Source organism: Prunus avium, chromosome 5, assembly GCF_965620075.1.
Source record: "Prunus avium chromosome 5, drPruAviu1.hap1.1, whole genome shotgun sequence".
Classification (NCBI taxonomy): Eukaryota; Viridiplantae; Streptophyta; class Magnoliopsida; order Rosales; family Rosaceae; genus Prunus; species Prunus avium.
The window spans coordinates 10,490,983-10,515,205 of record NC_142288.1 but is presented as its reverse complement, the minus strand read 5'-3'; the positions used below and the strand labels follow the sequence as shown (position 1 = coordinate 10,515,205).

At 37.0% G+C, this 24,223-nt stretch overlaps 1 protein-coding gene and 1 pseudogene across 1 annotated transcript; both read left to right on the top strand.

Moving 5' to 3' along the window:
- Positions 1-1,659: 1,659 nt before the first annotated feature.
- Positions 1,660-11,077, top strand: STRS1 (DEA(D/H)-box RNA helicase family protein). Its single transcript, XM_021974592.2, has 13 exons — positions 1,660-2,316; positions 2,410-2,534; positions 3,867-3,974; positions 5,272-5,352; positions 6,310-6,388; positions 8,319-8,404; positions 8,481-8,537; positions 8,642-8,709; positions 8,945-9,013; positions 9,113-9,206; positions 10,153-10,317; positions 10,419-10,511; positions 10,667-11,077. Exons 1-13 carry the CDS (start codon positions 1,809-1,811, stop codon positions 10,760-10,762), a joined length of 1,629 nt encoding a protein of 542 aa, XP_021830284.1. The 5' UTR covers positions 1,660-1,808; the 3' UTR covers positions 10,763-11,077.
- A 5,395-nt stretch (positions 11,078-16,472) lies between these two features.
- On the top strand, positions 16,473-19,647 carry LOC110770448 (disease resistance protein RPM1-like; annotated as a pseudogene).
- The last annotated feature ends 4,576 nt before the right edge of the window (positions 19,648-24,223 follow it).

The following is a 24,223-nucleotide window of genomic DNA, read 5'->3' as shown; positions in this document are numbered from 1 at the left end:
GGTAGGAGAGCAAGGGTTTTGCAAAGAGGTTTGGTTGAGAATGAGGGAAAGAGAGAAAAGGGTGGCTTGAGCCTTTTTCCGGCAGCTTGATAGAGGCTCTGTCAGTCTGCCAGAAGAGGAAAAATGGGGGAAAAAGATGAATAGAGCACGAATTTGCTGGGTTTTGCAGGTGAGAGAGGAAGCTTGCTCTCTGGATGTGGATGATTTTCGTTGGGTAGAAGAGGCCTTATTTATAGCCGCTGGAAGTCATCTGTTTCCAAGAAACCCTAATGACTTCCATCCTGTTTTGCCAAGTTTTTCCCTTCCTTTCTCTCCTCATCCTTTCAATCATCTTCTTTTGGTGAAATCTACTCTGCTCCTTTGCATAAAATCAGGGATTTTGGGAGCTCAAGGCCCCCTTTCCCGCGACTGCCTTTGTGAAGCATTCCTATTTTCAGATATCCCTCTTCCTCCCTCCCTCTCCCTTTTTCATGGTCAGATCTGAAGAGGGAAAGAACTGGGCATACATGCTGGTTCGAAGGGTAGCTCCTTGTGCGCCAATATCTTTTGGTTCCTTAGATGCTTTGCTTGAAAACTTGTTCCTTCCCTCCCAGTAGCCTTTCACGTGTGGATCCCTTGGCTTCTTTGTGGCTCACCTCTTCAGCCAAGTGCTGAGGGCTTTGGATCCTCTTTATTCAAATTGTATGGGTTTTTTAATATGGAAAATCAAGTTATCCAATAAGTGGGCTAAATTCACCAAACATTTGGGCTTCGTGGGCTATCTAAGGTAATGGGCTATTTTTACTAAGGTAATGGGCTATTTTGGTTAATTTTAGTGGGCCACTTTGGTTGAGATATTTTCTCTTTTGTGCTTACCCATGTTTTTGGGCCTAAGAAATGGGCCTGAGTTCCGAGGCTCCAAAGCGACCCGGAACCTCCATTTCTCGGTCCATCAATGGGCCTTATGACAACTTATTACCATCCATACCACAACCCACTCAAGCAAGTCCCGTGCATTCGAGTGGCTTGGGCCCACTTAGGCTTGTAGCGTGGTTGGGTGTGTAATAATGATTTCCTGCTTGGCATGGCATATCGCTTGGCATACTTTTAATCATTATGCTTGATGGGATAATTAGCATGGATTTGCAGAGCTAATGCACTTTATAATCTTAATCTTGATTCCTAGCATGACGGATTATTTATTTGGCATGGCACGTGGAGTGTGACTCATGCACGACAGTCTTTTGTGTGCTCCAAGTCGGGTTTTTCCTTAATAAGGTGTTGTACTGGGCCGATAATTTATTTGGGCCTCAACACCCACAAACCACTATTTGCATACCGTATTTAGGGTTTGTGAAGAGAAGATGAGAGTGTGGCTTTGGGAGCAAGCCTTACTGTTTGGTTTCTTGGATTGAAAGAGATAAGTAATATGAGAATAGGGTGTATAGGAGTTTGTGTTTTTCTAAAACTTAATATGAAAAGTGGTGGGGGGGTGTGTGTATAGATGTACTATGATTAAGCATTAATTTGGATGAACTTTTTTGTCTTTTTACACAATATAAAGCTTAAGAGATTAATGGTTTTTAATAAATTTAAAAAAAGAAAAAGAAAAAAGAAGAGATTAATGGTTTAAATATTAGGGTGAACAAAGTAAGTTGGGTTTAAATAGAAAAACTCAAAGGAAAGAAAACAGGTTGTTTTGGTCGTGTATGCGTAAGGTCAAAACCCTAGAATAAACCCTTAGGCTGTTTCCCTCTGAAAAACCCGTCGCCCTGTGTTCGCTTCGCTTCCGCAGTTATCAGGTGAGCTCAGTTCGTTCGGCTTCAATAATGGGTCGCAAACTCAAAGACCTCTCCAATCTCAGCGAACCAGAAGCTCAGGAGACCCAAAACCTTCGCGAAACCAAAGCTGAGAGGAAGAAGAAGAAGCAGAAAAACAAAGACCAAGAAGAACAAGGCCAACTAACCCAACTCAGTCCCAAGAGAAAGCTGGAAGAAATTGCCCCTCAAGAAGAAAACACAGATTCTAATAAGAAGAAGAACAAGAAGCACAAGAAATCCAAAGATAAGGAGCAAGAAACCGAAAACAATGTGAAGGAGCCACAGAGAAATGGGGATGCCGACGAAGGTGAATCTAGAGAACAGGTTGTTGTGGTTACTGGGAAAGATGCGAATGAAGCCAAATACAAGTCGTTGAATTCCTTTGCGGAAGCGAAGCTTCCGAGTGAGGTTTTGCGGTGCTGTGAGAATTTCAAGAGTCCTTCTCCGATTCAATCCCGGGCATGGCCATTCTTATTGGACGGCCGCGATTTTATTGGGATTGCGAAAACGGGGTCAGGTACGTATTGTGGTTTGGATTTTGGAAGTTGAAATTGGGGTTGTGTTGTGAGCTGTTTTGTTTGGTCGAGCTAATTCTGTGTTTTTTGTGCAGGTAAGACTTTGGCATTTGGGGTACCAGCTATTATGCACGTTTTAAATAAGAGGAAGGGTAAGTTTGCAAAGGGCCGAACTCCTCTTTGCCTTGCACTTGCACCTACAAGGGAGTTAGCTCAACAAGTACGTGCTTATTAACCCAAGACGCATTATGGGAACTAGTGTTTGATTCTCTTTTTTATTTTCGGTATGGATCATAGAATTGAAATTGTATGCTTTGCGGTGAGTTGTGTCTCTGAGGTGGCATTGAGTATTTCAGTGATTCAATTCACCTCTTGTAGCATGGGGTTCCAAGATTGTTTCCAGAAGGTTTAAATTCTCTAAGACCCTACATCCTTGAAAATTGAGTTAAGCCAGTCGGCATTTATAATCATGAGCCATGGGTATATATGGTGATGGGTCGTGATGCTCGGTTTTATTATGTAATGTTGATGGGATGTTTTGCAGTTATACTTGACCTAAAGGAAACCTAGAAAATAAGAAGGCTGGAAATCAGAGATATCATTATACTGTAAATTCAATGAAAAAGATTGCATAGTATGTGACAATATATGATCCAGACAATCTTCTCAAGAATTTTATTCTTATCTGAGAAAATGAAATGGGGTATCACTCACATACGTAGTGAGTAGAGATGGTCATATATTCCACTATAATAATACATAGATAAATTTTGAACAGAGATACTGCAAATAGCACATTTACTTACCAGAAAACTGAGAGAAGATGATAACCTTCTTTTACATTGTTGCTTATTAATAACCAATAAGAATGTTAGTGCTACTCTTATGTTCACATTGATAGGTCAAACCTGGAAAGAAAAAATGGGTGCTTGTAGTAGTAACATAAACAAGTCTAAGGGCTTAAAAATTGTAGTCTTGTGCAAATTAATTTGGAAGTGACAGTTCACTTAAACAGGGAAGCATATAATCCATGGACATTGACACAAATGTTGTCTCTCATCACAGACATAAGGTGTATTAATTGATTTACATGGGCATCTATCTAGTTTATTGGAAAAAAAACCATATATTTGCACATCTATCTACGTTTCTTGACAAAAATGTAGAAGTCAATTATAGTTTGCACTATTTTGTCAATGATGGTGAGTTACTTTTAGCTCTTGGGGTTAGCCCGAGTGGTGAGGGTGTGTGGAGAATGGGTTTGGATTAGGATAGGTCAAGGGTTCCGTTGCTCCCAATGTAAACAAAAAAGGGGAATTGTTTTTAAGCATACAAAGGATTCTCAATATGGGTGGTGTCTCTATGAATAATAGAGTGAAAAAAATTTGTGGATTTTGTTACCAGGTTGGAACTGGGTCATACTGATTTTCTTGTTGTTCTTGCATATAATCCTTTTTTAGCTGCTGCTTTGTCATGTGTTTTATTTATTGGATTAATTCAAGGCTAGTTCTTGAAAAGGGGGACTGACCATTTGTTTTATCTCTGGTTGCAGATTTCGGATGTTCTGTTTGAGGCTGGGAAACCTTGTGGTGTGATATCAGTTTGTTTGTATGGTGGAGCATCTAAAGGACCTCAAATATCTTCTCTGAAGTCTGGTGTTGTAAGATACTCCATTCGTTTGATTATATATGGCACAAATTTGATTTGATTTGATATTTCATGAAATTCTTCCTTCCCTTTCATTTAGACTTCACACTTGTTTACAGTTGACACTATATGCAATTGAATAAGAAAATATCAGAATCAACTTCAGAGTTTCTAAACTGGATCGGTCTTGTGACTTGGAAACCCGACATCATGATTGGGTTGGCTCTCTGGATTAAATTTTAATGCTAACTTGTCCTTTGCATAGACATCATGAGGAGACCTATGAATTCTCCATTATGATGTATGGAATTTTTTATATTTTTTATTGAAAGCTTTGCCTGTAGTTAATTGTGGTAAAATGATGGAGGATTCTATTATGCAAAGCTGATCCTGTAATTGATGTACTCAACAGTTTTCCTTTTTCGCTTTCCCTTTTTCACGGCTGAAGATACTGAAGTATAGATGGTAATATTGACAAAACATAATATTCGGAGAAATTACAGGGCATTTCTGGTGAAAGTACCAAAATGATATATTGGAAAATTGTTGTATCAAATGTTGGTACTCATTAAAACTTAAATGTCAAAGAAACACAGTGGGTAGGAAGGATGCAACTACCTGCATCTAAGCCATTCAAAAATGATCTAAGGAATAAGCAACAAGTTCTCATTTGAAAATCTTAATTGTTTGCCTATATATGTGTACTATTTAGATTATATTCTCTAGCACTTTGGTACTGCATTGCATGTTAGTTATAGAGTTTCTGGAGTTTATTTTTGGGAGTTTCACTAAAATACCCAAAATGGGGGCTGAAATTATAAAAATACCCAACACCCAAAACACTTTATAAACATACCCAAAACTCATCATTACACACACTCAAAACCCATTTATAAACATACCCAAAACCCATCATTACACAAATACCCAAAATCCATTTTGGGTATGTTTCTATGTTTAAATAGTGCTTGGGTATTTTTATAAATACATGTCTAGGATTGGGTATTTTTATAAATATCTATTTATTTTTCAAATAGAAATATCAGTAGGAGGGAATGAGAGGAAGGAGACAGAAGTTTTTTATTTGATCTGAACGGAGTAGGTTATTTTGTTAAAATGGCTTGAGTATAGTTAATAAGAGCGTTTTCATTCTGGCAATTAACAAATTCCTACTTTTGTATAGTATATATATTTTTATCCATCTGTTCTGCATTTCTGTATTTTTGTATTCTGTAGAGCTTATGTGTTTGCATTGATTATGTGGTTCATCTTCTTATGATTGGTTTCCGTACACTCTTCTGTGCTCTCAGGACATCGTTATTGGAACTCCTGGTCGTCTCAAGGATCTCATTGAAATGGGTGTGTGTTCCCTGAAGGAAGTATCTTTTACGGTAAGTAACATTGCCCAAAGAAACCTGTTTCTCAATTACTATGATCAACTAGGATCTGCTTTTACTTGATTCAATCATATGTCTGGTCCTTTTCTTATGGTGATTAATGTTGCTGGAGTGTCATGAACTAGAATTTGAGTTTAACGACTGCAAATCAGTCTGGAAGTGAAGCAATTTGAAAATCATGCTTTCCAGTGTCCACTATAAAGATTTATTTAAACTATCTTGGAATAGTGGCAAGTCTTTTGCTATGGAAGATCTGGAGATGATCATGGTATAGGCCAATTGTCCCCAAATGCCCCATATTAGAATTCAGAGCTAACTGAAGATTTCTTTGTATTAATAAGAATGTTATCTATATATATGGATGGGTGGCCCTATGATATTTTCAATCTACTTGCAGCATCAGGAACGAAGTGACTATCTGCTAATGCACTTTAATGTAGTGAAAAAGCCAGTCCTGAATTGACTGCTTGCTAATGCACTCTATTTTAAAAGTCTAGTGAGAAAGCCATAACGTAGAAGTGGTTATTTAATATGACTGTCAACCTGACTTGGTGAAACCAAGCCACTCTTAGTGTAGCGAGTCTTGACGGATTTCGGAGAACTTATTCTCAGTTTTCCTATCAAATGCATCTTGACATCCTGAAATGCTTCACTTATGGCTGCACGCTTGATGCTTTGATATCTCATTTGGGTTTGTACAATTGTTTTGTACCATTCTAAAAATCTTATAACACCTACATTTGATTTGATTTAGTTTTATGATGCTAATAGACACTACTGCATTGAATTTGTCATTTTACTTGCAGTTATTTTTTAAATCGGTTTTTGTATTGATTAAATTTCATTGCCTTTGGATGTGAAAATTTTATTTTATTTTATTTTATATATATGGAATATTATAGTAGCTTTATAGATCTCAAGAGAAGTGAGATGGGCAGTAATTTTCTGTAGGTCCTTGATGAAGCAGATCGAATGCTTGACATGGGGTTTGAACCAGAAGTTCGCTTTATATTGGGCCAGACATGCTCGGGTATGTGATATAGTATTAATAGTTTTCTATTTATCCATCTTTCTTTATGTGTTATAAATACAGTTCTTCTCTAGACAGGATGTGGTTGATCACCATTTAGAGCTTAGACTTTGGGTTTCTAGTCTTGGATTGGTTAATCGTGTCAGTTTTACATTTTAAGAAACCTAAATTCGAAGCTCTAAAAGGCCCTGCAATAAATGGGATCAAAGTTGAATCAAATTGAGCATAAGAGATTTTGTCAACACATCTGCCCTATAAGAAAGAATGGACATCCTGCACAGAGAATCTCAACTCCTATATATAATAAATACATAAATATAATATACGGATAGTTCTCTTCTTAATCCCTCATGAGAACCAAAAGGGATCGCATAGTAGTGGATACCCTGCTATGTGGTCCAGTGACTTGAACTATCTAAATTTTAGATCCCATATAAGTATCATATCTGCGAATAATCATGAAATTGAGGAAGTGTTTGACCATTATGATTATTGTCATGAACATTGTTGTTATTATTATTTTTATTATTTCTTTTGTTAATTGTAATCCTTGAATGGCGTCTGTAAGAATGGATCATTGAATCGTGTTGAGGTTGGACTCACATGCAATACCTCTTGTGTTGTTTTTCTTTTTCAAAAGGGATCTGCCATCCCTCTTCATATGTATTTTGTATATAGGAGTGTTCAAATACCAACTTATTAGTGAGTTGGGCATTAATCACTATGTTTCATTTTTTAGTTCTCCTTAAATGAACATCTCTGCAAAAAACCAGTCGATTTGGAAATGCTTTAATCATCTAACTATGATAAAATAAATTTGAAAAACAGTGATTTGGACGAAATAATGAAAGGATTGTGATGCTGATCAAATGGCTAAATAATTTTTCAATTTGTTTGATTCTTTTGCAAGAATGATCCTTGAAGGGGACCTGAAAAATGGATGGTTCAGATTATGTGATCACATCACGTGGTAGACCCAGAAAGTTGTTACTCCCTTCCTTTGTCGTCTTCCTAACCAAGTTCCACAGTTTAGCCCCCACTTAGTAATAGAGATTCTTTTGACCTGTTTAGATGGAATTCTCAGGCCGACAAAATGGACCCTTAGAATCGAAACATTTGGATGTACTGTCTGCAAATTTATTTTCCAATCTATCATGATTTTCGTAACATCTTGGTTCAAAGGACATCATGTTGTGTTCAAGTCCTCTAGTTTTGGTAAAGGACTAATGAAGTCTAAAAGATTTCAATTACTTGTTTAAATAACTTATGAACTACTTTTTTCTCTTGAGTACTCCATAGTCATATGGAGAAATTATGTGAGGAATTATAAGAACTTCAGTATATGTTAATTGTTTATTCACTTTTTCGAAGTAACCACTCACCTATATTTAGGCATATGTACATATCTAGTAACATGTACAGATTTAGCAGTGTTGATTATCATTATTTTATATGAAAACTGTTTTTTTGTTTTTTTTAAGATAATCATATAAATGAAAGTGATGTTAAATTATGAGGGGCCTGGAGGCAATTCAGTTACAAGAGACCTACGAATTTGGCTTTTGTAGATGTTCTCAAGCCGTAGATAATCAGGCAAAAGGTGTTCTGTAGTCGATAGTATATAAATTGGAGATGATGCTTGCCTAAATATGAAATAAGAAGCAATGCCTATTTTCACCAGACTGTTCTCCAGAGGTATCATGTAGAGTACCATGAGAAATTTGATTTTGTGACATGATTTTATTTAAGACTTTACACCACAAGTTAGGTTGTATGTATTTAAGTTTGCTCCCAAGTTTTGGGTGATGTAGGGTCTCCCCAACTTATACCTTATATTTCAATATGTCTGGATTTTTCTAACTGACCAGGTAAGTTTCGTAGTCTATTTTCATTCTGGTGATGATGATATACATCTGTTGACTATGTGCAGAACGCCAGATGGTAATGTTCAGTGCTACATGGCCTCCTTCAGTTCATCAATTAGCCCAGGAGTTCATGGATCCCAATCCTGTTAAGGTGCGAACTCTCAATTTTCATGACCTTTAAACAATTTCCTATCCACCTTTGGAAAAGTATTAAACATTTGCTTCAGGTAGTTGTTGGTTCAGAGGATTTAGCTGCCAATCATGATGTCATGCAGATAGTTGAGGTACAAATTCTCAACACTTGTGAAGCCTATGTGACCATCAAATGTTTATTTTATTAATTAAATATATATGTACTGCAATGATACCTTCCCTTTCATGCTCATAGGTCTTGGATGACCATTCACGTGATGGACGCTTGGTTACTTTGCTAGAAAAATACCACAAAACCCAAGAGTAAGTGTTGTTATATTATCTCCCGGTATTATATATGTAAGTTGTGCCTTAGTCAATCCCTTGCTGATTATTTCAGACCTTGTGTTGTGTATGTGTGTGTTTTGTGACACAGAATCCACTTGCTTTACCTGTCTCTATATATCACAAAAATGGAGCTCTTAGTTACTTTCCTGATCATGTATTTTGATTTCGTGTGTTGCTATCCTACTAATACCGATGTTACACTGCTGCCCAGGAACCGAGTTTTGGTTTTTGTCTTGTACAAAATGGAAGCTACTCGTGTTGAAAATATGCTGACGAAAGGGTAAACTCCTTGATACATGGTGATAAGGCAGATAGTTGTTGCCATTTATACTGAAGATATTTGAGGAAAGCTACTGATGGTTTTTATTGCCGTTTATAGGGGTTGGAAGGTTGTTTCTATACATGGTGATAAGGCACAAACTGAGCGTACTAAGGCACTATCTCTATTCAAGAAAGGAAGCTGTCCCTTGATGGTATGTTGTTCTAGATAAGAGATCTATTTACGTGCCTAATTGCAGTTTAGTGAAAACACAGTGACCTCCCTTGGGGTGCATCAAACAAAATACATTGCTTAAAATTGCAACTGGAGTAAATTTACATGCCTAATTGCATTTTGGTGAAAAAACAATGACCTCCCTTGGGGCACATAAAACAAAATACAGTGCTTACAATTGAAACCGGAGTAAATTTACATGCCATATTGATGATGCTTGTAGTCTCCTAAGCAGGGATCCCTCTCTTTAAGATAAACAGTCCACATTATTAGGGCCTGCTCTGTAATGTGATCCAATGATCTGAACTGATTAACTATTCGATTATCATCATTTTATCGGAAACACTGTATGCATCAGTATATTTGGTCACGATTAGATGACCAAATCGTTTCTGATTTCGTTGATTTTTGTAAGGATGATTCTTGAATGTAGGTTTAAGAAATGGGGATGAGATCACATTGGGAGTGAGTTCCGCATGCATCATTTTCTTTTCTTAAAACGAGGGATCCTCTTTAGCAGGGACTCCTAATTTGTATCCAAACTTTTTGAACTCAGTTAGAAAAATCGAAAATAAGGTAAATTGAAAGAATAAATTTTTACTAGAACGAAACTGGGAAGATAATGATGATGACAAGGACCCCCAAATAGCTTGGACAAGCATGGTGAGTGTGTTTACCAAAACAAGGTAATGTTTTTGTATTTTCGTGGAAGTCCAGGGAGGTTTGTACAATCCACTCAACTATTTTTATGGTTTTCTTTTAGCAGATTTAAAATGTAACTTGTGATTGGGCAACTTGTGGTTAGCACACGCTTCTATTTGGAAGGACCTGTCTGTTAGTGTTTGAAGAGATATTTTAAAATTCTTCTAGCTGTATCTGTGAACAGTGCTAAAATGTAGTGCATTTGATCTGAAACATATTTCCAGATAGCTACTGATGTGGCTGCTCGGGGATTGGATATTCCAGATGTCGAAGTAGTGATTAACTATAGTTTTCCCCTTACTACTGAGGATTATGTCCACCGAATTGGACGGACTGGACGGGCTGGTAAGAAGGGTGTTGCTCATACTTTCTTCACACATCACAACAAGGTAATACTAAATATATTAAATCTATATTTTACAAGTTCTGTAGAACTATTATATGAGAAAAATTCTTAGTCCAACTACTATCAATTATGTGACTATTGCAGGCACTTGCTGGGGAGCTGGTCAATGTTCTCAGAGAGGCCAAGCAAAATGTGCCAGAAGCCTTATTGAAATTTGGCACTCATGTTAAGAAAAAGGCATGCATTTAGTTCTCTTTCATCCTCTTCCCTGCTGCATAATTCACATTCATGTTCCCATTGTATGTGTTCTTTTAGTCTGCTTCCATGATTGGCATTTTGACAATCTTTTTGGTTTTCTGGTTTTCTTCTTTCTTTGGGGTATTGAAATGCAGGAGTCCAAACTTTATGGGGCTCACTTCAGAGAAATTCCTGTGGATGCTCCAAAGTCCAAAAAAATCACATTTGACAACTCTGATGACGAAAATTAATTTGCTTTCAGATATGAACCCATTTTTTCACTCCTGTGGTAAGACATAAAGTTGGTCATGGGATCCTGGCTGCAGGGTTAATGTGCATTGATCTCATTGGGGACAAGCTTTTTATTTCTTTTATATTGTTCTTGCCACATTCTATGTAATATATGAATAAATTTTGTTCTCTTTACCATTTCTTTTCTTCGCTTTTTGATTTTATTCCCTAAAATTGTAATTCATGGATGCTCAATGAGTATTTATTTTTACAAATTTGTGTAATACCTTGAAACTTGTAGATTGAAAGCTTGGCTTGGAAAGCATTCTCGAACATTTACTCTTGTGGGGGTTTGGGATTTTATTTGTTTTAAAATTATTATTTTGAAACAATTTTTTATTGTTTCGCCAAACGGTCAAACTAACGGAGGCTGTAAATTGGTTGAATTTTAATACGTTAGGGTGCAAATTAATTAAATTAAAAACTCATGGCTCATGTTAATAATGATTCCAAATTTGCAGGGAGTTAAGTATCGTTTATTCGAAAAAAACTATTATGGAAAATGGACACGACAAATAGAAGTTTTGGATGATACAACTGATCGTATTTTTGGGAAATTATTTAATTTATATTCATTACGATATTTCCAGGAAAATAATGGAGTTTTGATCTCTCTTTTTCTTTGGCAGCTTATACAAGCGTTGCTAATTATCCAAAAAAACAAAAAAAACCAGAAAAAGAGAAGAAATGTGAGACTATGCGTGTCTTGTTAGAACTTTCTGCCCTTCAAATTCTCTGCTTAAGCAAACACGTTTGTATCAGTAGACAATTCACAATTGGTTGAATGAACAATTTTTAAAAATTATTATTTCCCATTTAAGAGAATCTCCCTATTCATATAAAAATCTCCAACAGGCTATTCAAACTAAAATTTGCTACTTGACTATTTTGTACAACTAGTAGGACTCTTCAATTTAATTAATGTAGTATACACAAAAGAGGAATTAATTAAATAAAATATTAAATAAAGCAAAGGCTGCCTTTTATTGTTCACTTAGCCCAATGTAGGCTTTTATTTTTGTTGTTCCAAAACTTAATAAGGCCTTCTCTAACCATGGGGGCTAAATCTAAAAAATCCCAAATTTTGGCATAATTTCATCCCAACGCATGTATAGGGAAGGAGGGAATTTTGGGCAGACTGGTTTTTGGGGGGTATTTGGCCCAGCTTTCCAATCCAGGCAGAAAATTTGTGGGCCCCAAATTGAAGGCAACTTGCAGCACGTGAAGGAAAGCAAGAGAAATTGAGGAGGTGGGCCAGCCCTGTAGGCTACTTGAAGGGAAAGTTACTGACGCGTGGCTCAAGATGGGCTTGTAGTCGTTGCCATCTAATGGCTACAATTCAAACAGCCGAATTAATTTTTTATTTATTTCAAATGTAATGGCTAGTTTAAACCAACGGTTGTGATTAAAAAGTGACTGGGTCAACAAAAAAACAAATGATCCAATGGCTAAAATTAAAATCCAACAACTAAAATAAATAAATAAAATATTATAAATTAGATCTAACTCCAAAACACATTCGAAACTCTACAAATCCTCATTAAAGTCTATGAAATAAAATGTTATTGTATTTTTAAAAAAAAGTGAAATTATATTATATTTTGGAATTTGGATTTTTTTAAGTTAAAATCTTCAGAAAATTAATTCACGAAGGTTGAACCAAAAATTATGTCAAGAAAAATTAACGAGAAAAAAAAAAATTAAGGGTTAACCTTTTTAAAACAATTTAATAAAGTTACGGACTTAAATTATGATTCTGCATAGTTGGAGGAAAAAACTATTTGAGTCTTGGAAATACATGAATAGTTGTATTTTGAATGGGAGAAATTTGGGTTTAGCCCCATTTGGGTTGGAGATGGCCTAAATGTGTTAAAAAGTGAAAACGTCCACTTTTTTGTAAAGTGAATGAGGAGTCTCAGATTTGGTGAGTGGGTTTGACAAAGATGTTGGAGAAGTTTTGTTGATATGGCTCACCTAATTTAGTGTCCCAAAGTCTTTCAAGAGGCTATTGGAGATGCTCTAACAAATACAACTATGCATATTAATAAATTAAGAGGATTTTTAAGTCTAATGGTCCTTGAACTCTAACCCGATTCGCATTTGGTTTCTCTATTTCCAAAATCGTTCCCGTGGTCCTTCAACTTCAGTTTCGTTAGGACAAATGGTCATGCCATCAATTTTATTAACTTTTTCTGTTATATTTGAGCATGTGCATGGTACATGGTACTAATAAAGGTCAAATTCGAAAATTGCTTCACTCCTTGGGTACATGGGTAATTCTTAGTGCACCCAAACCCCACATCCACTTCCCTACCGCTGCAACTTAACTCTCCCCATCCATATATCTCCCTCCCTCCCCAAGCCAAACCCATTAAAACCCATCACCAATCGAGGAATGATATATCTTCCTTCCTCCAATCCAACAAAGCCATGTACAATCTTCACTTACCTTTTTTTCAAAAAAAAAAAAAAAAAAAAAAATATAGTCCTAGTCCAATTGTGCACCAAATGCAGTATAAGTTTTATCCAGCTTATGTCAGGTCAAACTAATCCAACACAGTCCCAGTATTTAATCCAGTCTATGACAATTCGGCGTACCAAACAAGCCTTGAAACTTATAGCGGTTTACCTTATAATTGAAAGCTTCACTTGGCTCGAACATTTACAACATCAGTGGGCAGGGGTTTTGTGGGGGTTTACCTTGAAACTAATGGAAATGGACTATTGATCTAGAACTATTGTCTTGTCCTCTTTTTCTTTGGCAGCTTATACAAGCCTCGCTAATTACCCCCCCCCCCCCCCCCCCCCCCAAAAAAAAAGAGAAAAAGAAGAAATGCGAGACTGCGTGTCTTGTTAGAACTTTCTGCCCTTAAAATTCTCCCTCCGAGTCTCATTGGCCTTGGTTGCAACTTGCAAATGCGTTTGTATCACTCGACAATTCATAATTGGTTGAATGAACAATTTTTTAAATTATCATTTTCCATTTGAGTGAATCTCCCTATTCATATAAAATAATTAATTTTTGTAATTGTTACTAACAAATACTACTATGGATATTATTAATTAATTAAGATAATGTTTATGCTCAATTTTTTTTATATTTACACTAACACCACCTAAGGCTTTTGCTTTTTTCACAAAACCCCTTTAGGTTTCAGAAATTACACGAACACTCCTTGAGATTTTAAATTGTTTTTCACAAAACCCCTTTATGTTGATTTTTCGTCCAAAGATTTGTAATTTTATATAAAAATTTCTCCAAATGACAATGTTATCTTTTGAGATTAGGTTACACATATATTCATTAAGATTAATTTTATCATTTGCATACATTTTTAATGAAATTATCAATTTTTGGACTAGAAATCAACGAAAATGAATTTTGTGAAAACAATCTGAAACCTCAGTGGGTATTCGTGTAATTTTTGAAACCTTAGGGAGTTTTGTGAAAACACTAAAAACCTCAGGAGGTGTTGGTGTAAATAACTTTTGTTAAATCGGTCTTAAAATCTAGGCCCCATAGAAAAACTTAGATGAAGCGAAATGCTGGGAAATGTGATGCAATTGTCACATCGTCAAATCGTCAAATTTCATATTATGTTTAAGGGTTTTTATCATAAATGGTCCTTGAGATTTGCCAAATTATCACTCTTGGTCCTTTATATTTTTTTTTGACATTATTGGTCCTTAATGTTACACCTTATACATCAATTTGGTCATACCATTAGGTTTTGTCGAAATTTCTGTTAAATTGATGACGTGGCATGTATGCGGAGTCCACATATCCAATAATAAAAGGCCACGTGGATTTAAATAAAAAAAATTATGATTTGAAAATGTTTAAGAAATTAAATTTTAAAAAAACAGAAAACTAAATTTAAACCTTAAAAATAAAATATAAAAAACTCCAATCCAACTCCCCCCGCCCTGTCACCCCTTCTGTTCTTTGCCTCCCTCTTTTTATGCTCTCTCTCTCTCTCTCTCTCTCTGAGGGGTGGTGGCATGGGGAGGGGGAGGTGGAAGGGGAGAGAGGTGGAGGGAGGGGCTGAGTTTTTTTTTTCTTTCTCTTTTTTTAATTTTTTAAATAGATTTTAAATGTTAAAACTATTTATAAAAAAAACAATTTTTTTTATTTAGATCCACATGGCATTTTCTCATTGGCTATGTGAGCATCACATATGTGCCACATCAATAATTTGGCATAAATTTTTAATAGAATCTTACGGTGAGACTAAATTAATGTGTGAGGTGTAACAAGAATGACCAATAATATCACAAAAAAAGAAGAAGACCAAAGGTGATAATTTTGCAAATGTCAGGGACCATTTGTGATAAAAACCTAGTGTTTAATTATCTGGAGCGAAGAATTTAGGCCTGTGCCAGGAAAAATAGGTTGACAGACTAGCAATCACTATCAATACTAAATAGTGAATGGACGGTGACATATTAGCCATCACTATTTCTATTGAATTTCTGATGTTTTTTTGGTCAACTATTGAATTTATGATTCGAGTGCAGAACATTTTGATTTCAGGCATTAAGAATACTGGAAGGTCTATATGACATCATCCGCACTGGGCATCATATTAATGGGATTTGCACAATGTATAGGATCAAGAAGGTGGTCCGTGGTGTGTGGCTGCACTTGACTCTTGGATTATGGGAGCGCTTCCGCGCGGGTGGCCTGCTCACCCCCATCTTCCGTCGGCCTCTTTGATACCCCCTGGTATCGGTTACTTCTCCTTGGTGGTGGTGGATCTGCTCTGGTGGTGCTGTTGGAATGCTCTGTGCGGCTGCTCATGTGTTCTATATCTAGGGTTTCTTTGTTTAATAGTTTATGGGCTTATGTTATTTATTTGGTTTTGTATCTTTGGGCCTTTATTTGTTGGTGTTGGGCTGCCTTTTGAATTGAGTTTTCTCAATTTGTAATGTTTCCCACTATTAATGAATATAGCTCCTTCACCAAAAAAAAAAAAAAAAAAAAAAAAGAAGTTGGGTATTGCTTAAATTTGCTTCCATTTTTATTTGAAGTTGCAGTCATGTCTGTCAAGTTTTCTCAAAAAAAATCTAAATTAGACAAGTGCTATCATTATCAGATTAAAATTCCCTATTAGGACAAAAATAAAAGGTTAAAAGATCAGAAATCACTATCAGTACTAAATAGTGAATGTTCGGTGAGAAAATCATAAGAGATTATATTCATTCAGGTACGAGTTGCTGCAGCGGATTGCAGACTGATTCAGATTAATGAAATGACAGAGATGGATGCTGACTGCGGAGGATGATTTTTGAGTGGAACAAATTAAACATTCAAGTACAAAGATTTTGAGCCGTTAGATTTAAATCAACACAATTCCAGTCAACTTGTTCCACATTTTGTTATATGTGGCAACACGTTGTTTTATCAGTCACGCCACTTCGTTTACTAATAGTTTCATGCTGCTTCAAGATTGGCAAATATTAGACCATTTCAGAAACAAGTTTCCTGGTAGTTTACAAAGGAAGAAAAAAAGAAATGAGGAAACTACAAGGTAATGAGTCTAATGAAAAAATTGACAAGTGCAGTGTGCAGGTGGAGAAGAGCAAAATGATCAAATTGACCATTTCTGTGGTAGAATGAAACAGTGGACCTGGTGCTAGAAATTAAAGTATAAAAAGGGAAGGCCATTTCATCCACATAAAACAATATCATTCAAGAATATCAATACATCATTCACACAACAAAACCCTTTTCTTCTAGCAAAAGCACTCTTCTCTATCATCTTTTCAGTTTCAAGTTTCAACCCAAAAGTTAAAGCACTAGTTCGCAGCAGTAGCAGCAGGAGAGGAGATGGCAGAAAGTGTGGTGAGCTTTTTGCTTGACAGGCTCACCTCCGTCATAGAAGAAGAGGTGAGACTACTGTCAGGGACCCGAGCAGAGATGGAGGATATCTTCGAGGAGTTAGAGCGCATAAAGGCCTTCTTAAGGGTCGCTGATGCAAAGGAAGACAGTGACCCCCAGCTCAAAGTGTGGGTTAAACAAGTTAGAGATGTGGCTTATCAGATTGAAGATGCGCTTGATATATTCAAGCTTTCTTATTCATGTGATCATGAGCCTGGATGCCATGTTTCCCTTCATGAGCTCTCTTGCATCTTTAACAAGTTGAAAGCTCGCCGGCGAATTGCTACTGATATTCAAGGCATAAAATCAAAAGTCAGAAGCCTCTCCGAGGGACGTCAGAATTACAAACTTGATGTTGACCCTGGCTCAAGCAAGGTTCAGAAACATAAGTGCAGTCAAGGGGATGCTCTTTTGCTGGAAGAGTCTGATCTTGTGGCAATCGGTGAACCTAAAAGGCAGCTGATTGAGTTGCTTATGCAGGAGGGTGGCGACGCTGGACGCCAGACAGTCTCGGTCGTTGGGATGGGAGGGCTGGGGAAAACCACCTTGGCCAAGCAAGTCTATAAGGATGCAAGAGTTAAGAAACATTTTAGGTACATGCTTGGATCACTGTTTCTCAATCAGTCAAGATAAAGCAGCTCCTAAGACACATAGTTGAAAAAATCTTCAAAGTTATCAGGAAATCAGTCCCTGAAGAAGTTGATAGCATGGACACCAACCAGCTAAGAGAAAGAATAAAAAAAATGCTGCAGCACAGTAGGTACCTGATTGTTCTAGATGATCTTTGGCACACAGATGCCTGGGATGTCATCAATCATGCATTGCCTAACAACAAAGGTAGTCGAGTAATGATCACTACTCGTAATGCCTCTGTAGCCTCTGCCTCTTGCATGAACAATCACAGTATGGTCTACCATTTAGAGCCCTTGTCTCCAGAAGAGTCTTGGACTCTTCTCTGTAGGAAGACATTTCAGGAAGAGTCATGTCCTCCCAATTTGGAGGAAATCTGTCAATGCATCTTAAGCAAATGTGGGGGACTGCCCCTTGCAATTGTGGCAATCGGTGCTGTTCTAGCTATGAAAGACAAGAAAAACATAGAAGATTGGGCTGCCGTTTGTGGCAGTATTGGTGCTGAAATTGAGGACAATGACCAACTTGACAACATGAAAAGGTTGTTGTATCTCAGTTTCAGTGATTTACCATACCATCTCAAATCTTGTTTCTTGTATCTGAGTATCTTTCCCGATCTCTACAAATTCGAGCATATGAGATTAATTCGATTATGGATGGCTGAAGGATTTGTTATTGAAAAGGAAGGAAAGACACCAGAAGAAGTTGCAGAGAGTTACCTTAAGGAGCTACTGGACAGAAGTTTGATCCAAGCAGAAGAAATAGCTACCGATGGGACGGTCAAATCATGTCGGATCCATGATCTTTTACGGGAGATTGTCGTTTTGAAGTCTAGAGAGCAAAACTTTGCAGCAATAGAGAAAGAGCAAGGCACAATGTGGCCTGAAAAAGTTCGACGACTATCAATTTTTAACACATTGCAGAATGTACAACAAAAGAGGATTCCTTCCAAACTTCGTTCGTTGCTCATTTTTGGGGTAGAAGATTCACTTACTGAGTTTTCAATACCAAAATTGTTTCCTAGAGGTCTTCCGCTGCTTACTGTATTAGATTTGGAAGGTGCACCTCTAGAGACGTTTCCAAAAGAGGTTGTCCACCTTCTTCTGCTCAGGTATCTTAGTTTGAGGGGTACCAAGGTGAAACAAATTCCAAGCTCCATCAAGAAGCTTCAAAACCTAGAGACCTTTGATCTTAAACACTCTCATGTCGTTGAGTTGCCTGCTGAGATTTTGAATCTCAAGCGACTGCGCCATCTCCTGGTATATCGCTATGAAGTTGAATCCTATGCACGATTTAATTCCAGATATGGAGTGAAGGTTCCTGCAGGAATATGTGGCTTACAATCACTCCAAAAGCTGTGTTTTGTAGAGGCAAATCATGACAATGGCGCTTTAGTGGCAGAGCTTGGGAGAATGAATCAACTGAGGAGGTTAGGCATTTTCAAGTTGAGACAAGAAGATGGGGTCACCTTATGCTCATCTATCGAAAAGATGCGCAACCTTCGGTCATTGTCTGTATCTTCAGTGGAGAAGGACAAGATAATTGATCTGACACACATTTCTTGTCCTCCTCAATTTCTTCAGCGACTATACTTGACGGGGCGTTTAGAAAACTTACCGCATTGGATTTCTTCTCTCCAGAACGTGGTGAGACTGTTTCTGAAATGGAGTCGGCTAAAGGAGGATCCTCTAGTGCATCTTCAAGGTTTGCCAAATCTAGTACATCTTGAACTCCTTCAGGTTTATGAGGGAGACTGTTTGCATTTTAAGGCAGGAGGGTTTCCAAGCCTAAATTTACTAGGTATTGACAAACTAGATGAACTGAAACTGGTAATCATGGATAAGGGAGCAATGCCTTGTCTAGAAAAGTTAATTATCCAGCGGTGCAGATTGTTGAAGAAGGTATCAGGCATTGAACATTTACAAAACCTAAAGCTGCTCGAATTTTTTGACATGCCAAACGAATTAATAAGGCCATTTCATCCAGATGGCGGGGAAGATCATTGGAAAGTTGCTCATATTCCAGAGGTTTACTCTTCGTATTGGAACGGTGGGGGTTGGGATGTTTATTCATTAGAGATCACTGATGGGGAGAGTACTACTTCTGCAATGAGGAGGCTGGAATCTAATATTCTACGGAAGGCTTAGCTTTTGCTTCTGCTTTATAATTACTAACTGCAAATGATAGAATCACTGGAAGCATGTTTTATCAGAATTGAGCTTCCTACTATTGCATACATATGAATCTTATAACTTCAATTCTTGTATTCTTTTATATCTTTCTGTACCCAAAAAAAACATACTTGCTATTAAGGTTCATTTTCCCCCCTCTCTACTTTTCATGCTAGTAAGTAATTCATATTCTAGAGAGAAAATTTTCTTTTCTTCTTCAATGTTTTTGGATAACAACCATTGATTGTTTTAGGGTTTAGGAAGTTCCTGAGAGAGCCTCCGCACTATAGAATGACTCTCAAGCAAGACTGGCAGAGAGAGAGGAGCAGTTCATTCATTAATGCCTCTAAAAGGTTGAGGCCCAATAGAGAATATAACGTAGCCATCACTTTATCCATCAACCCCTCTACAATTCCTCCTTCCATTGGTTACCAGCAATTGTCACAATGTTTGCAATATCTCCATTTTATATGGCTAGTTGACTTTCCTCGCCACTTCATAAAAATGATCCTCCACGTTTCCTTGGATTGGAATAGAGATAGGAAGAAGGGTTTGACAAATTTGCCCTCAAAAGAGTCAAGTGCATACCATGCGATTTCGTTTCATGGAAAAATCGATGAAATGTGGAAAAAATTGACGGTAGGGGCAGATTGGCTAAAAAAAATAATTCGTATTCTTAATTTACTCAATAAAAGTTAAAAGGGAAATAGAAAAAAATTGTGAAAATTTAGGACTACATATTTGTTATTATGGATTTAAAATGTGGGAGCAAGAATTCTTGGCCAATAATATAATTGTCAAACAAAGTAGGGTAAATATTCAGATATGCTCATATTATTATTTTTCTTCAATATGGAGGTATTTATACAAGTACAAAGATGTGTTAACCCTAAATAAAATAGGAAATATATCTAAATTACAATAAGAAGTAAATCTCTATTACAATATGACTAAATAATAATTGGTAAGTAACCAAAATTCTAATGAAATAAGGAACCAAAATCCTAACTAAGTAAGGACTCGCCAACACTCCCCCTCAAGTTGGGCAAAGATATTTCGCACGCCCAACTTGACAAGCGAGTCACAGAACACCATACTTGAGAAGCACCAATTGTAGAGAAGGTCTTTTCGTCAACCACAAGTGAAACAAGTGACAAACTAAAGCAAAGTTCGCAGCGGAAACACAAGAGCAAACCCTTAAAAATAGGGCACATAGCAGAACACAGAAACCCTGTGAGCACGGCAGCAGATAAGGCAGAACACAGAAGCCCTGTGAGCACGACAATAGATAAGACAGAACACAGAAACCCTGTGAACACGGCAAAAGCAAAGGCAACCCAACCCTAAAAATAGGGTAAGGCACGACAAAGGTAAAGCCTTACCCTAAAAAAGGGTAAGGCAAGGCATGGCAAGGCAAAGCCAAACCCTAACAAATAGGGTAAGGCAAGGCAAAGAAAGTCAAGAGCAAAGGCAAGGTCAACGGGCATGACCACAACAGAAACACACCAGCAAAGGCATGAGCAACAATACTGGCACCAACAAGAGCAATAAGGCAGAGACATAACAAGCATCATCAACAGCAATACAAGGCATTGGCACCAGCAACAGCAGAGACAACTTCTCTTCACTCCCTTTCTCCCCCTGAAGAGAAGGGGTTGATGGAGCCATATGATCAATGGTACTTGAGAAACATGCACTGACTAACACTGAGATGTAGCAGAATCAGCCATGACAGATAGGTGGTTAAATTGCAGCGGAATAGATGAGCAGCGGTGACAATAGCAAGGTAGGCAGCGATGACGGTAGCAAGGTAGACAGCGGCGGCGGCGGCAGACTAGGATTATAAGCTAGATGTATAGTGCAATGAAAATAGGTAGTCTCTAAGGTTAGGGTAGAGACAGATCAAAACACAGTAACATCATCGACAATGACCATAACAACGGCAACATCAACGGCAACAATAGCGGCAACGGTAACATCAACGACAGTAGTAGAGGTAACGGCAACGACAACAGCAACAACAACAATTCTTCCATATCAACTTTAGCTAATTCACACAAACAACTTCTCTTCACTCCTCCTCTCCCCCTGAAGAGAAGAGGTCGTCGGAGTCAAGAAATAAGCAACATCTTCATGGGAATATGTCAAGCTAATGGGGATACGTCAATAAACATATCCTTTTCACTCCCCCTCCCCCCCTTAAAGAGGAGGGGAGGAAAGCACTTAAATTGTAAGGAGAACGCAAACACAGGTCACAAGAAAACCTAGGCTCTTATACCATGTCAAACAAAGTAGGGCAAATATTCAGATATGCTCATATTATTATTCTTCTTCAATATGGAGGTATTTATACAAGTACAAAGATGTGTTAACCCTAAATAAAATAGGAAATATATCTAAATTACAATAAGAAGTAAATCTCTATTACAATATGACTAAATAATAATTGGTAAGTAACCAAAATTCTAATGAAATAAGGAACCAAAATCCTAACTAAGTAAGGACTCGCCAACAATAATGACACATAGATAACAACATTATTTAGTAACAAGTCAAATTGAATATAACATTATTTAGTAACACAAGTGCATAGGAATGGAAGAATTTAAAAAGAAATAATTTGCCAAGTAACGTATTCGGAGGTGTATAAATTTTCTGAAATGATGCTTTGGAGGTGTATAAATTTTCGATTAACAGAGTGGCTGAGTTCATTGTCAAAGGCAAGATTGTTATATTCCTATTTAGATCGGTGCACTAAATACGCACTAAATACTAAGTTATATCAAGTTTGATAGGAGTTTAAATTAGGTTATACCTTGGGGCCCAAGACTTTGTGAAATAAGGAAAGTCTTAAAGCCAATTAAATGGGTCCTATTTATTTCCTTTTGTGTGAACCGTTGCTTGATGGGCTTAGAGTGTTAGTCAAGTCAGCCCTTGGTGATGAGTAGAGACGACTTGACCTAGCCTTGTATAAGCTTAAGACCCTTCTCTTGTTAGACATGTTATCCAACCCTAATCTCATCATAAAGAGAGAGCTGAAACAGTTTCTGAGAGAGAGAAAAAGTCTTAAGCTGTTCGTGTCTTTTGCTCGTGCTGCTGCTGCTGCTAGGGGTGGGCACGGTCCGGTTCGGTCCGGTGCAGAGCTCAAACCAGAACCGAAACCAGTACTGTTCATCCAGTCCGGTCCGATTCAGTTTTTAGTAAAAACAGTGGAAAAACCGAACCAACCCGAACTGGTTGGCCCGGTCCGGTTTTCCGGTTTGGGCCGGTTTTTTTTTTTTTTTTTTTTTCCTGGTAAAAAATCTATTTGTGTTGTGCTTCAGTAGCATATAAGATAAAGCCTTGTTTCAGATTTCTGTAAAAATTTGGCCTCAACTTAAATAATTTCTACATGCCAAGCATATGCATTTTAACTTCCAAATACAAAATGTGGCCATCCAATCCAAACATACAAAACATGATTATCCAATCCAAACATACAATCTTAAAAATTATACAACCCAATGTAAAAATCGATAATTAAATTACAAACCAAATTAGAAGTTCGAAATATAAGCCAAAAATTAAAACATAACACCAATGAAGGCTTCACATATTAAATGATCACCGGAACGTAGAAGGACTTGAGTTGGTAGGTGCCGGTAAAATTGTAAGATCTACAAATAAAAACATAAACACATTAAAACATTAGGCAAACATGCAAACTATATATATAATTATAGTATACATCATTAAATCACATAAAACTAAAAACAAATACCTTACTCAATGGATTCATAAAACTAGTTAAATCACATACGGCAGCAATAAACTAATAAAGAGAGAGAGAGAGAGAGAGAGAGAGAGAGAGAGAGATTTAACTTAAACTAATACAGCAGCAACATACATACAACATAAACTAATACAGCAGCAATATTATCTAATTCAACAATCACAATATATGTGAGGAAGGCCCTTTGCTAATTCAACAATCACAATATACAGCAGCAATATTATCTAATTCAACAATCACAATATTATCTAATTCAGCAATATTATCTAATTCAACAATCACAACATAAACTAAGTCAGTCTCTAATGCGTACCCTTGCCTTTTTTCAATGTCAATACTCAATATGTGAGGAAGGCCCTTTGCTCATTGCTTCCTCTCAATCACAATATATGTTCCTGAAATTTCAACGCATAACAAATTCAACAATTCAATTTGGTTTCCCTTCAATTCTTAGCAACAGCATGACAGCAAAAAAAAAAGAAAAAAAATTACACAGCAACAGCATGGGAGAGAAATGCCATTGCCATCACACACAAGCCAAAGTCTCCTTATGTAAGCTCATTGAACATATCACATATTAGCACGCAGATACATTATAGTAACTTAGGCAGCTGAACTATGAAACAATTGATTAATGGAAACAATTGCTATATGAAACAGCTGAACTATAGTAACTCACGCAGGTTTGATTGTTATACATTAATAGGCAATTGAAGAAGATTAGCAGGCAGATAATCTGAAAAGTGATAAAAACCTTATTCTCTTTTACCACAAACACCCCAACAGCGCTTAATACATTATAACAATCAAACCTCCCCATCAGAAATTGATTCACAACACTTGCAGAAACCAAACAATAATATACGCATACAGATACATATCTATGTATGCATATCATCAAAATGAGTTGGAAACTCCCAGATTCAACAAGGAATTGGAACAAATCGATATAAAACTGCAAATCTAA